Source organism: Choloepus didactylus, chromosome 18 (genome assembly GCF_015220235.1).
Source record: "Choloepus didactylus isolate mChoDid1 chromosome 18, mChoDid1.pri, whole genome shotgun sequence".
In the NCBI taxonomy this organism is placed as follows: domain Eukaryota; kingdom Metazoa; phylum Chordata; class Mammalia; order Pilosa; family Megalonychidae; genus Choloepus; species Choloepus didactylus.
The window spans coordinates 53,261,753-53,274,675 of record NC_051324.1 but is presented as its reverse complement, the minus strand read 5'-3'; the positions used below and the strand labels follow the sequence as shown (position 1 = coordinate 53,274,675).

At 43.3% G+C, this 12,923-nt stretch overlaps 1 protein-coding gene across 1 annotated transcript; it reads left to right on the top strand.

The window, feature by feature from the left end:
* Positions 1–709: 709 nt before the first annotated feature.
* LSM12 (LSM12 homolog) lies at positions 710–11,897 on the top strand. Its single transcript, XM_037810507.1, has 4 exons — positions 710–715; positions 7,693–7,802; positions 9,375–9,501; positions 10,332–11,897. Exons 1-4 carry the CDS (start codon positions 710–712, stop codon positions 10,422–10,424), a joined length of 336 nt encoding a protein of 111 aa, XP_037666435.1. The 3' UTR covers positions 10,425–11,897.
* Positions 11,898–12,923: the final 1,026 nt, after the last annotated feature.

Sequence of the window (12,923 nt, the reverse complement as noted above, 5' to 3'; positions counted from 1 at the left end):
AGTCCCAGGTCAGAGTCCACCAGTAAGTTTTGCACCTGGCTCTTAGCAGACACTGTTTCCTCACAGGTGTGTCATGAAGATGCAAGTGTGGGGGGAGGGAGTATTAGTAGATGAGATCAAAGAGGTAGTGATTGGCATTTTAAAAATCACTGGCCTTTTGAAGTAGGTCAGATTTAGTGGCATTCAAACTTTGGAGTCAACCTGAAAGAACCATGGTGGCGAGTCCAGTGCCCTAGGTTTGCCCCACGTTTGCCTCAGGTTTGGGCTGGGACTCCTGACTCACTTTAGGTTATAGTACATGTTGGCCAGCTGACTCATTGGGGCTGCCGTTAGGCCAACGGTGCCTTCTTGGCATCATGGGGGTGTGTGGGGAATCACTGTCCACTTATAAAGACAAGCTGCTGAGCCCAGGTAACTCTGGCAGAGTTGTGCCATGGTTGTGTTATTGCAGCCACTTCCACACCCTGGAGACAATTCAAAATAAGGTTCTTACTGGTGAGTTAGTGATAGCATCTCTAGTGTTAAGAAAGGTCATTCTAACTGGTATAATATTCCTGGCAGAGGACAATCTTAAGAAATAAAGCAAGCACTGGAATTTTGAGTCTAGCTAAACTGTCTGAAAACTGCCCTGGAGAGTGAAGCAAATTGTATCTGGACTGGAAAATAAAGGGTCTACACATTATGCTACAAGCTAAAGTGGTACGGTAGAATGCCGGTAGTTTAAAGAACTGAGTTTTTTTTACAGCTGGACTGCTAATGAATTGTGTGGCTGTATGTTAGTCACTTAACCTCTGGGAACTGTTAGTTCTATGATTGGTTCTATGAATCTCTTAATAGTCATCAAGGTTTCTTCTCCTTTTATCTACCTTCCCTCCCCATCCCTCTCCCCCCTCCCCCTATCCCCTCCCCCATCCCTTCCCCCTCCCCCCTCCCCCCCCTCCGCCCTCCTCCCCTCCCCCACCCTCTCCTCCCCCATCCCTCTCCTCCCATCCCTCTCCTCCCCATCCCTCTCCTCCCCCCCCTCCCCATCCCTCTCCTCCCCCCTCCCCATCCCTCTCCTCCCCCCTCCCCATCCCTCTCCTCCCCCCCTCCCCATCCCTCTCCTCCCCATCCCTCTCCTCCCCCCTCCCCATCCCTCTCCTCCCCCCCTCCCCATCCCTCTCCTCCCCCCCCTCCCCATCCCTCTCCCCCCATCCCTCTCCTTCCCCTCCCCCCTCCCCATCCCTCTCCTCCCCCCCATCCCCATCCCTCTCCTCCCGCTCCTCCCCTCCCCCTCCCTCGCCTCCCCTCCCTCCCCCTCCCATCCCCCTCCTCCCCTCCCCACCCCCCTCCTCCCCCTCCCAATCCCCCCTCCCCCCCTCCCCCTCCTCCCCACCCCGCTCCTCCCCACCCCCCTCCTCCCCATCCCCCTCCCCCTCCTCCTCCTCCCCATCCCCCTCCTCCCTCCTCCCCATCCCTCCCCCTCCCTCCTTAATCAGGATAATTAAGATACTGCCCTTGCCCAGGAATCTCACTTTTTTTGGGAGTATTGAGGAGAGTAGCATTTAACTTAGGGATAACAATATGACAGGATTACACCTCTTTCACTGTCACTGATAAAGTCAACTCTTTTATTTAACAAGTGGAGCCCCCCCCACTCCCCATTTTGGCAGATAAAGGCATTTTCCAGCATATTATTCTGGCTGTATTTTGGGAGACATTCTCTTTAGGACTTAAGGCCTCACTAGCATCTCTTGTAGAAAACAGCTGAGAGAGAACACTGTGCTCATTCACTACAGGAAAGGTCGGATTATTGAATTTTTCTGAAATGACCCACAGGCCACCTTGTCTGTGCTAAAAAAATAATAGTAATAGTTAATATTTGTATAGTGCTTAAATAACTCACTTAGTGGTTTTCACCCATATTGTCTCCCTTAATCCTTAGCCAGGCTGTGAAAAGGCTCCTCTGAGCATAGCCCTCAGAGGTAGGTTGTTGAGGTCAAATTCCAGCTTGCATCCCAGCTAGTTTCTCACCAGTAGAACCGCATGGTAGATTGCAGAGCAGTATTTGGTTTCAGAGTCTCAGGACTCAGAAATTACTGTGTTGGTGTCTGGGAGGTTTAGTTATCTGTTGTAACTATGAATACTGTTTTGTGACATAATCACAAATAACGAACAAAAACTATTGACTGCTGACATCTAGTTTTTGCTTTAAACTAGGTGAAAAATAAAACTTTGCCTATAATGTGTATTGACTTTGATTTGAATCTGGTCCTATGTTGTAGGGTAGCAATGTGGCTGTTTTTACATGTAGAAACTTAGAGATTGAGGTGATAATATCACCACCCTGGATTTGCAAGGTGTTTTTATCATAGCTCAAAGTACTGACGTATTCATGTTGTTTTAACATTCTTGGGAAGTAAGTAGAGATTGGATAAATTCTTTTCATAAATAGAAAATTTGAGACCCACATTAGTTAAGAAATCTCTTCAGGATCTCATAGGGTTGGCCTGAAATGCATTAGATTTCCTCATTCTTCATCCTGTTGTCCCCCCATCGGGCTGCATGGAGAATCTGATTGTGGATTTAATAATTGCTAAACCATGTTTGACTCATCTGTTTAACATTCGTGGGTATAACATCCAGGAATGGGAGAATTTTTTTTCTGAAGACCAAAAACCTATCTTGTTTGTGTGAAGACCATTTCTGTAGCCCAACATAACAACTCCTGTGATTCAGATAAAAACATAAACTAGTTGGCTTTTTCTGACTCAGATCTGTCCTGTGCAGCTCCTTGCTTGACTTAACCTTCTCTAGTCTTGATGCATGAGAAAATGAGGGATCCAAGGAATATCTATTTCATTATTGGCATGAAATGCTTTCTCACACAGGATCTGATCTCTTCAAAGCATCCCTGTGAAATAACTTTAAGAAAAGAAATAAAGGATGTTCTTGAGGTTTAGGGTGAGACCAGAGCCACATTTTGGAAGAGACAAGGCAGATAGTTGTGTGTTCTGTATTGGAGACGTTGTCTGGTAGAAATAGCCAAATTGCTCTGGTAGAAAGAGAAGACAGCAGCTGAGTCTTAAAATATTTTCCCTTTTTAATAATTTTATTCTGCATTCAAATTTGTAACTGTATTTTTAATAGTAATTTAGACTTATTTCTCTTAAGTGAAAGTATTGTATAGTGTAGTTTAGTGGGTAAGAAGATTACAGGCTCTTGAAGCAGACTGTTTCAAATCCAGACTCCAACTTGTGGCTTGGTAACTGTGGGCAGGTTTCGTAACAGTTGTGCCTTAATTTCTCCATCTATCAAATGGGAGTGACATTAGTCCCTATTTCATAGGACTGTTGTGTGGGTGAAATGTTTTAGTATGTGTAGATTGTGTAACTTGGTGCCTATCATAGAGTCAGTTCTCATTCAACAAAAGTTAGCTGTTCTTAGGATTGTAGTGTCCACTGCCAGGCCTCTTTAGCTATACCTTCCCTCTGGATTCAATGTTTTTCATTCATATCTATGTATTCTAGGACATAGCTTCAAGTAGGTTGCTGTATTTTCTGAGTTCCTTACTGTCTGAGTAGTAAAGTTTATGTTAGAAACATTCAGGCAGGAGCTTTCACCTAGGGAACAGGGAGACTTGGGGATATTGGACTTTGGAATAAGTGTATTTGAGAGTCTGTTCCTAGCTAAGAACGAGCTTTCCAAGAGCCTGCCCCGGAATTGAAACAGCAGGAGCAGGCCTGGACCCTTAGGATGGCAGTTGTTCTTAGCCACTCTGGGCTGCAGTCAGCAGTTCCAGGGCAGCAGATGCAGTGCTTCCTAAGTCCTCTCTGAGGGCAGCTGGTTAGAAGACCCAAATCCACAGAGAGGACAGACTGAGAGTGGCTCATTGGAGTCAGTAGGTCACACCCAGCAGGTTGTATCAGCTGTTACAGCTTGTTAAATACTTGCAGTAGGAATCCCTCTGGATTCCCCACCGCACCTGTGCTTCCTGAGCTGGGTGTGTGGAAACAAGATGGCCCAGCTGGTGACTAAATAACAAGATGAAGTGCATATTACTTAGTTTTTTTTGCTACTCCGGTTTCCTGTTCCCCTCCATGTCATTGAGTATAGGAGGAGAGAGGTTTTCATTAATTCACCTACTCAGGGGTTACTCAGCAGCAGGCATGGTTAGAAGCCTTCATGTTGAAGTGCTTTGGTAGCTAGTCCACACACTTTTTTTCTTTGCCCACATCAAGGGGCTACATGTGAAATGGCTACAGGAGGAAGTGTTGGTTAGACTAGGAATGACTCTTTGTTTTCACTGGGAATCGTACAAAATGAAAGGAGAGGCAGGTAAGCCACAAGCTGTCTTGTATAGTCATTTCAATTAAGCCATATGCACACTAGTAACAAATACTTACTGTTTTGTGCTCCTGCAAATGATGTGTTCTTCAAGTTGGTACCTTTTATTTTGAGATGCTAACCAGTGAGTGCTTCAGTATTGATTTGGTAGAGAGGCCAGCAGCTAGCAGATTGGCATTGAAATTCGGTATAGAAAAGGTGATATCATTGAATTTTAAAAATTGCCATCCTCCTAACCCTCAGCCTAAACGGCACACCCTCTTTGCTGAGGATAGCTTTTATTTGTTCCTCTGGTGCTTTGATAGTAACCATAAACTTAACTTAGAGTAATGAGATCATTTATGTGTATACATCCATTTACGAAAATATGTGGAAAAATTTAGATTTGTACAACAGCTAGATTGGGGTAGAGTGCTATCACTTGCTTTACAAAAGGAGGCTTATTATTATAATACTAGTATACAAAAATGCAAGTTCTGCCACATTAGTTTTCGCCAAAAAAGGCAAAGTAATCTCCCTTCTCCTCCCCCAGTTTTGAGGAGAGGAAACACTTTTAGATTCTTTTTGTGAGGTCAGTCTCCCTTATACCTAATTGGTGGGTTTTCTGTGGGAGAAATTTGTCTCACTTGCACAACTTCCTTGTGAAAACAGATCCCTGTAGGAGAATAGCTGAGCATCAGATTCATGAGCCATGAAAATGCAATCTGTAAACTGACACCTGAGGATTCAGAGTCTGTGGTGAGTCTACACCCCATATCACAATTGCTGCAGGTACAGGTAGGGAGTTGAGGATATTAGGGGTGAATTGAAACCCATTAGCTTGCACTCATTTCTTCTGACTTTTCCATGCATGGCTCCCTGATATATCATTTAGCATTTGGATTTGTTTACACTAGAATTAAAATGAGGACCGTTTAGTCTACTCCTTTGCTTTCAGAACTTTTGAAGGAGATTGTACAACTGATATGTTGGAGGGCAAGGAGTATACTTTGAAATAATTATTCTATAACCAATGTGTCATTGCTCATGCTGACCAAACTAAATAATCACTTATGGCTGAGATTTATATCCATTCTACTCTGCCTCTTGTAAAAATTCAAAAGTGGCTCCTCTCCCAGCTTTTTTCCTCCCTCTTCTAACTTAATTTGTCAGTTTCATGCTTAAACATTCTGCAAAGATGCCTGATTCCCTTGAACCAACTCTTCTCTCTTACTGAACAGGGTGATGTTATGTTTTTAACATACTATGTAGGTGGTAAGGATATTTTACTCTTTAAGCACTCAGATTATCTGGTCAACACAAGCTTTATAGAAGCAGTTTTGTCTGATACAGCATTGGAGATGGTTTTGATTTCCAGGGATAAACATTTTTCAAAGAGACTGCGACTTCAAAGTGAGACTCTCCTGCCTACTCATGGGGTAAACATCTGTTGAACACTTCTCAGGAGCTGTTTCCCAGGAGCTCTGTAGGAGTTTGGTTAATCCAAGGGAGCTCTGCTACTTCAGTTTTTTCCTTCTTTTCTTGGAAACTTCAGATTCTAAGGGGTTATTTGGGAAGTGAGACTCAAGGAAACTCCACTTTGTAACCAGGTTTTTCTTGGTGACTGAGTAAGGTTTGCTAGTTGCTGCTGAACATACACCACCAGCAGTTCTTTCTCCATAGAAATTGTGTGTTTTCAAGCCATAAGGCTTTCTTGCTGCAGTTGGAATTGCCAAGGCTTGGGGGAATGCTGTTATCCCTGTGCATTTATTCCTCTGTAAAGTTGTAGCCTGGTGGGGCCAGAATGGCAGGACTGGGCTTGAAAGATTGTTTATTTACTGCTGCTTCATCTGTGTCTGCAATCCAAGTCTGGGAACATTGTGAAAAAGTAGCTCTGGCTTCAAATCACTGCATAGTTTGGACTTCCCTCTTTCACCTTGAGAAGTTGAAGTGACAGCACATATGAGCTAGCTCTTCTGCTCATCTGCGCTCCTGCCCCCTCTCCTCCACTCATTTGGAGTGGTCTCAGAGGCAGGGTTGAGACTACCCAGTGCCCTGTAACTGTTCTGGTATAACCCAGTTGAAGGTCTCTTCTCTTCTTCCTAGTCAAACCCAAGCCTTAATAAAGTGCTTCATTTTACCAACAAAGAATTAGACACTTCGCTTGCTTTTCCCCTTGAAGAACCATGTTTGATTTGTGGTTTGAAGGGCACAGTAAAAGCAGTAGCGATTATAATTCTGTAAGGATTCCAAAAATTTTTGGAACATGCTAGAGGTGTAATCCCTCTTTGTTTCTAAGGAGCTGATATTGGGGACAAATTATGTGTTCACACATGTATGTTTGAGTGTGTGAACTGCAGCATCATTATAGTCTGCTGTTCCTGTTGATGGAGGAAAGTAGGGTCTGAGAATCTCCAAATCATTTGACTTTGAAATGATTTGAAATGACCTTTTGTTTGTTTTAACAGTCTTTTCCAGCAGATTTGTTTTGTCTTACATTCAAATAAATTTGTACTTCTGTGGTCTGTAGCAACCAATAGTGTGTGGTGGGGACCAGAAATGTTCAGGGTGGGGTGGGGTGTGTGATAGGGATTGACAGCATTCTCATCTCTTGGGAGGGATTTAATAGAGCTCCTTTTCTTTTGGTCAGTTTGTAACGGTTCCACCAGAGGGCAGTCAGGAAATAGACACGAGGTATAATTCAGACTGTTCCCTTTTTCTGAAGGGCAGGACAGGGTTGCCTTCAGCTCAAGTGAAGGTGGACGGTATCCATGGTTACTTCTATTTGAGTTTTGGTTCCTCATGTGCACACAGATAATGGTGCTGGAAAGAGAGTCTTTAAGCCTCAAATTCTGGTCTGTAAAGGTGTGAAATCATTAATTTCTAGACCTGAGGCTTTAGCACAGAAGCTGATAAAAATTCTTAATTTTTCTCCTTCAAACAGAAGTGTGTGCATTACCTTTTGTCTCTGACCATCTCATCTAGACTAGCCCCCCAGTCACACTCTATCACATTACTCTACTTTATTTTTTTCCTAATACTTGTCCAAAGTTATCTTGTTTATGTTTTTGCTTACTTGTTTATAGTCTTATCTTCCCCTCTCCCTTTCAGGTCTGCTTTTCAGTGCTGTATCTCTTGCCTGGCACAGTGAATGTCTGTCACAAGATAGGCACTCAGTGATATTGGAAGGAAGGAAGGAATGTTTGCCAGAAATAACAGTGGTTGGGTTTTTGTTTTGTTTTTGTTTTAATTTCATTTTTGCCCTCTGAGAAAATTGAATCCACCAAACTTAGTCTTTTCTGGCTTCCTTTCTTCAGCTTAGGTCCTCACTATTGGAAAGAATGAAGGCGAATGGTTTTCTGAATCCCTTTCTCTCCCCTGCCCTAGCTTGCCAGCAAAGCACGGACAGAGAAGGAGGAGAAGCTGAGCCAGGCCTATGCAATCAGCGCTGGTGTCTCCCTCGAGGGCCAGCAGCTCTTCCAGACCATTCACAAGACGTGAGTCAGGGGTACACAGGGGTTCCCTTGTTCTGTGGTAATGCTGCCTGGTTGTGTTGTCTGGTGGCAGACTTTCAGGTGATTGTGGTTGTATTCCTGAAAGTCCGCCAGGGAGGCTGGGTAGAATATTGGCAATATTCTGGGTATACAGAGATGTGGGTGCTTGTTGCTTTTCTACACACAAGTATGGTGTAACCATGGACAAGTCATCTTTTCTTCTTTGGGCTTCTGTTTCTTTTTCTCTTTTTTTTTCTCTAATTTTATTGTGGTAAAATTTGCCATTTTAAATATACTATTTGGTGGCATTAATTACATTCACAGTGCGGGCTTTAGTTTCTCTGTCTGTAAAACTTAGTTTTGGATTAGATCATCATTCAAGTTCCCTCCAGACCTAGTTTTCCATAATTTAGAAATAGCCATCTCTTTTTATTATTTTGTTGTTGTTGTACCTTTCTCCAAAAGCTAATATAGTTTTATTAAGGAAAAGTTATAGCTGTCTCACTCTTCCCATTTATACACTGGGATGAACATAGGGAGCTAGAGAGAGCAGAAGGCTGCCTTCTTACCGCCTCCTAAAAGACATTTTGTCACAGCAGAAGTCATTTTGATTCTCTTTTGGCTCTCTAGCTGCTGAAAAACTTCAAACATTTGACAGTCTGTGCCCCCCGCCCTCCCCCCCCATACACACATGCCTTCTGTTACCCTATTTAACCTCCTGGGTCTGGTGCACAGGTGGCAGCTGGCATCAGTGCTGTTTGGGGCCATGGTGTGAGTATCTGAACATTTTACAGGTATGTGGAGGAACTCTCTTAGTAGCATCAGCTGCTCTGGGTTTCTCCAAGTGTGAACTGGAATGGGTTTTCCCAGTCTGGCAAGTGCCCAGCAGTCTGATAATTGAGAGGGGCCAGTTAGTGGAGCGGCTTATGTTGCCAGTGGTAGGGGGCAGAGTACAGATCACAGTAAGAGGGTGAATTTGTTCTCCTTTCTTTCCAAAGGTGCTATTTCCTCTCAGGCTGAGGATTGGCAAACTATGGCCAGTGAACCAAATCTGGTTTGCTGCCAGTTTTTGTAAAATTTTATTGGAACACATCCATGCTCACTTGTTTATGTATTGTCTGTGGCTGCTTTTTTATGACAACGGCAGGGTTCAGTTGTTATGACAGAGACCGTATGGCCCACAAAGCCTAAAATATTTACTGTCTGGCCTCTGCCCTAGGCTGCTGTCTAAATTGAATCTAGTAGCCTGAGCGTAGTGGTTTATTTGTGACTCAATTTGGTTTGGATTCTGAGTCTGCCACCAAGTTTCCTATGGTTCTCCAGTTCCTAATGCTTCAGAGTAACTCTTCTGGACCCTCCTTGGAATAAGTGTGCATCCATTTCATTGCTTTTCCTAGCTGCTGTTGCCTAGGAAATGTTTCTTGGCTACTCCTCTCTAGGTGGCTGCTGGCATCTAATTGTTGACTGAGTGGAGCTGGGAACTGGGGGCAGCTTTCTGGAGTTATTTATTCATCAGGCAGGAGGTGTGGGATGCCTGCAAGAGGTAATATTTCACCTCTTCTCTTCTCCTTCCAGCATTAAAGACTGTAAATGGCAAGAAAAAAACATTGTAGTCATGGAAGAAGTTGTTATTACACCCCCATATCAAGTGGAAAATTGTAAAGGCAAAGAGGGGAGTGCACTGAGCCATGTACGCAAAATAGTAAGTAAAGGAGCTGTGAGACTTTAGAGAGGGGATGATTCCTTGACCTTCACCATCCAGCATCAGGGCATGACATGATGCTCTCATCCCTTTCTGTGACATAGCTGGCTTGCTAGCAGCACTGCCTAACCTCCATGCCTGTCGGCTCTTGGGGCTCTGCAGCTATGGCTCAGGTAATCCTGTGAGGATGGGACCACTGGGCATTGTGGAATAAAGCAAGCAGCCAACTCCACGTCCTCTGCAGCATGGCTTTTTGGAAATTAGCCAGACCATTCCATGGTATTGAGCCTGGTTGGGTTCTTCTCAGCCACTGGGGACTTCTAGGAAGGGATAATTGGTATAATCGGTTGTAGTTGGTGTCTCTATGACCTTATGTATATCACCTGACTCTAAATTGAGTTACAACATTTGTTAAAAAAAAAACCCAAACGCTCCTCTATTTTTCTCTGAGGAACATTGAGAGACTAACATTGTGGCTGTAAAAAAACATGATAAGCCAGTAATTCCCCACCAGCTTTTCATTCTGCACTTCAGTGAAGAGGGGAGAGGGAGTTTGGGTCATAACAATCTCCCCTCATTTTATTTTATATTTTAGCTTATAGATTCAGCTTTTTCTAGCTAATCTTAGCTGAAGCTGTTAAAAATGTGGCTGAAACAAGAGAGCCCTGCCTACCTTGTGGTTGGGAAGGCCAGTAGACAGCAAGGACAAATGTACCAGGAAAGTCCAGGGCTGGACAGCCATTTTGGGGCTTTTGAAGCCTGGTGGACTGTTGGGGAGACCTTGCTTGCCCATCCTCCTTTTCTGACCATGCTTGCCTGGTCTCTTTTAGGTTGAAAAACATTTTAGAGACGTGGAAAGCCAAAAGATACTGCAACGTTCACAAGCCCAGCAACCACAGAAGGAGGCTGCCCTGTCATCCTGAGTCCATCTACGTGGAGGACTCTTCCAGCATCCGGCCAAGGAGGCATCGATGGCTTCAGCGGAGGCAGACCGGGGGAGGGAAGGGATCCTTTATTTCCTGTTGACTCTTGTTAACAAAGGGTCAGCATTTCCAAATCTTAGACTTGAACAAACAAAACACCCAACAAAAAAGAACAAGAGAATAATTTAAAAGTTGAATCATTACTTGACTAACAGACTTTGGTCCACCCATGTCCTTTTCACAGCCCCCTTCTGGAGCAGTCACCTTGTTAATTTTATTTTTGAAAATTCTCTTCCTCTCCTGCTCTGCACTTCCACCTTTGACTTTCCTTTTCTTCTCTGTTCCCTGCCATTCTGTTTTTATAAAGTGGTTACACTTGCCTTCTGAGCGATTGAAAGAAACTTTTACATCTTCTCTTCCAAAATAAAAGTAACAAGCTGACTGTGATACTTAAGTTGAGACCAGAGCAGACGGAGGTCTCAATTTAAATTTTTTTTTTTTTTTTTTTTTTTTTTCACAGGGCATGGCTTGAATTAGTTTTATTTTTCTTAACTTTAAATATATATATGAAAATATATATTAAAATGTTCTCTAAATATTTTCTGCTTCTTGCAGGCCTCTTTTTACTAGATCATGGCCATTTTTCCCCACCTCATTCCTCCAAAAATAAAAATGTATTGCCCTCTTACCACTCAAAGCCAGGCAACTAACTTGACTTAGTTCACAGCAAGAATCTCCTGCAGCACTATGTAGAATCAGTGTGTGCAGATGGGATTTGGGGTTTGAGGGTTCTTGATGACTTTTTAGTCTTTAACTGTGTATGTACCAGGCTCATGTTTGGCTAAAACCTCAGGATTCTCCCTCTGCCTTTTACCTACTTCATGGTACTAGAAGAACCACCTCACCACTCTCCTTGATGGGAGAGTCAGCTGCCCTTTCCTGTGCTTCTGCAGGAAGAACTATTTTACATGGCACATCATCTCAGCTCCTCCTCCTTGAGGGATGACTTTCTTTTATAAGAAACCTGGAGTTCACCCACCTGACCTCTCTTCCTGTTGAGCCACTAGCCTAGGAAATAGCTAGGGTGACCTATAGTTTCTCTTCTCCAGCCAACCTCCTGCTCCTGTGCCGTCTTCCCCCCCACCCCCTTTAAATTTTACAAGCTTATGACAGTTTGTATGTGCTCTCAGCCAGTGGGCAGAAAACCTGGGAAAGAGAGTTTCTGGACTTTAGCCCACCAGTTTGTCTGGTTTTGATTAACCTGCTGAGGGCTAAAACTGGCACCCATTGCTCCTGTGCCTTCAGGTGGTTACATGGGACAGTGTAGGCCATCAGCTGCATATCAAGCACTGAGTGGGATGTAGGTGATGCTCATGTGACTGGCTAGAGCTCTGGGCATGGGGGGGGGGGGGGTTAGTTACTATTTTTTTGGCCATGATCTGTTTCCCCTTCCTTTTTTTTTTTTTTTAATTAAATAAATGGATCAAAATTAAATAATTCAAGCCCTGCCTTCAAAATGAATTTTTTTTTTTTTTTTTTTTTTTTTTTTTAGTATTATTTAGCAAAACAATAAAACCCAAATTTTTTTAACCATCATTCATGTCTCAGGTTTGTGCTTACTTTCTAGGCTCAAAATGGGGAGCATCCAAGGCTATGTGTGTTTGGTTTGACCTTTCCCTTTAGATTCTCTGCTTTTTATTCTTTGCTCTCTCCTTTCACACTCCACACCCTGAATTCATCCAAAAATACAGTGTGAAGGGCATAATTGTAAGGAGGGATCCAGGGCTCAGAGTTGTGTGTAAGTGGAGTAGGGGAAGAAGAGAGTACATGCATAAGACCATTTGTTACCGGGCTGTGTTTGAAGGCACAAATGACAAGAATGAAGTAAACTTCCAAATCTACCTGCCATTGGTCTGAACTTGATTAAGGAAAAGTAGATTTTTAGAGCTAGTGAAAGAGGGAGAGGAGGAGAGGCCTTTGCAAGATGTATAAAACCTAAGAGATTCTTGAGTTTAAAGGAGTGAAGGTAATTTAATTAGTGGGAAATAGCAAACTGGGAGGGAACTTGTGTCATGTGCCCCATGTCATCAACGTCCCTCCCCATTAATCTCTATAAGTCTATGAATGAGGTAATGTGGGTGCCAGCTGGTTTTGGCTGGAAGCGCTTTTGACTCTTCAGTCTTAGTTTCTGCAGTGGTTTGGGGAACTTTGCTCTGAAGTGTTCAGGAGGTGGAGTTACTGTAATTGGAAGGGAGGGCAGTGAGGTATAGCAGAAAGAATAAGAGCTTTGGAGACATCAATGAGTTAATTCCTCACAACTCCATTTCCTCGTTTTGGGTAAGCCATTTCACCTTTCTGAGCTTTAGTTTCCGTGGCAGTAAAAATGAAAATAATACCTGTCTCCTAGAATTGGTGTGAAGGGTTAAATAAAATATGTTAAATGCCTAGCATTTAGAAGATGCTCCATAAATGGTAACATAAATATTAGCTTGGTCCTGG

What these genes read in the sequence shown, in the direction of transcription:
- LSM12 (XM_037810507.1), top strand. An exon ending in TTCCAGACCATTCACAAGAC is followed by an intron (nt 7,803 to 9,374) that starts GTGAGTCAGGGG and finishes TTCTCCTTCCAG; the next exon opens with CATTAAAGACTGTAAATGGC. An exon ending in TGAGCCATGTACGCAAAATA is followed by an intron (nt 9,502 to 10,331) that starts GTAAGTAAAGGA and finishes GGTCTCTTTTAG; the next exon opens with GTTGAAAAACATTTTAGAGA.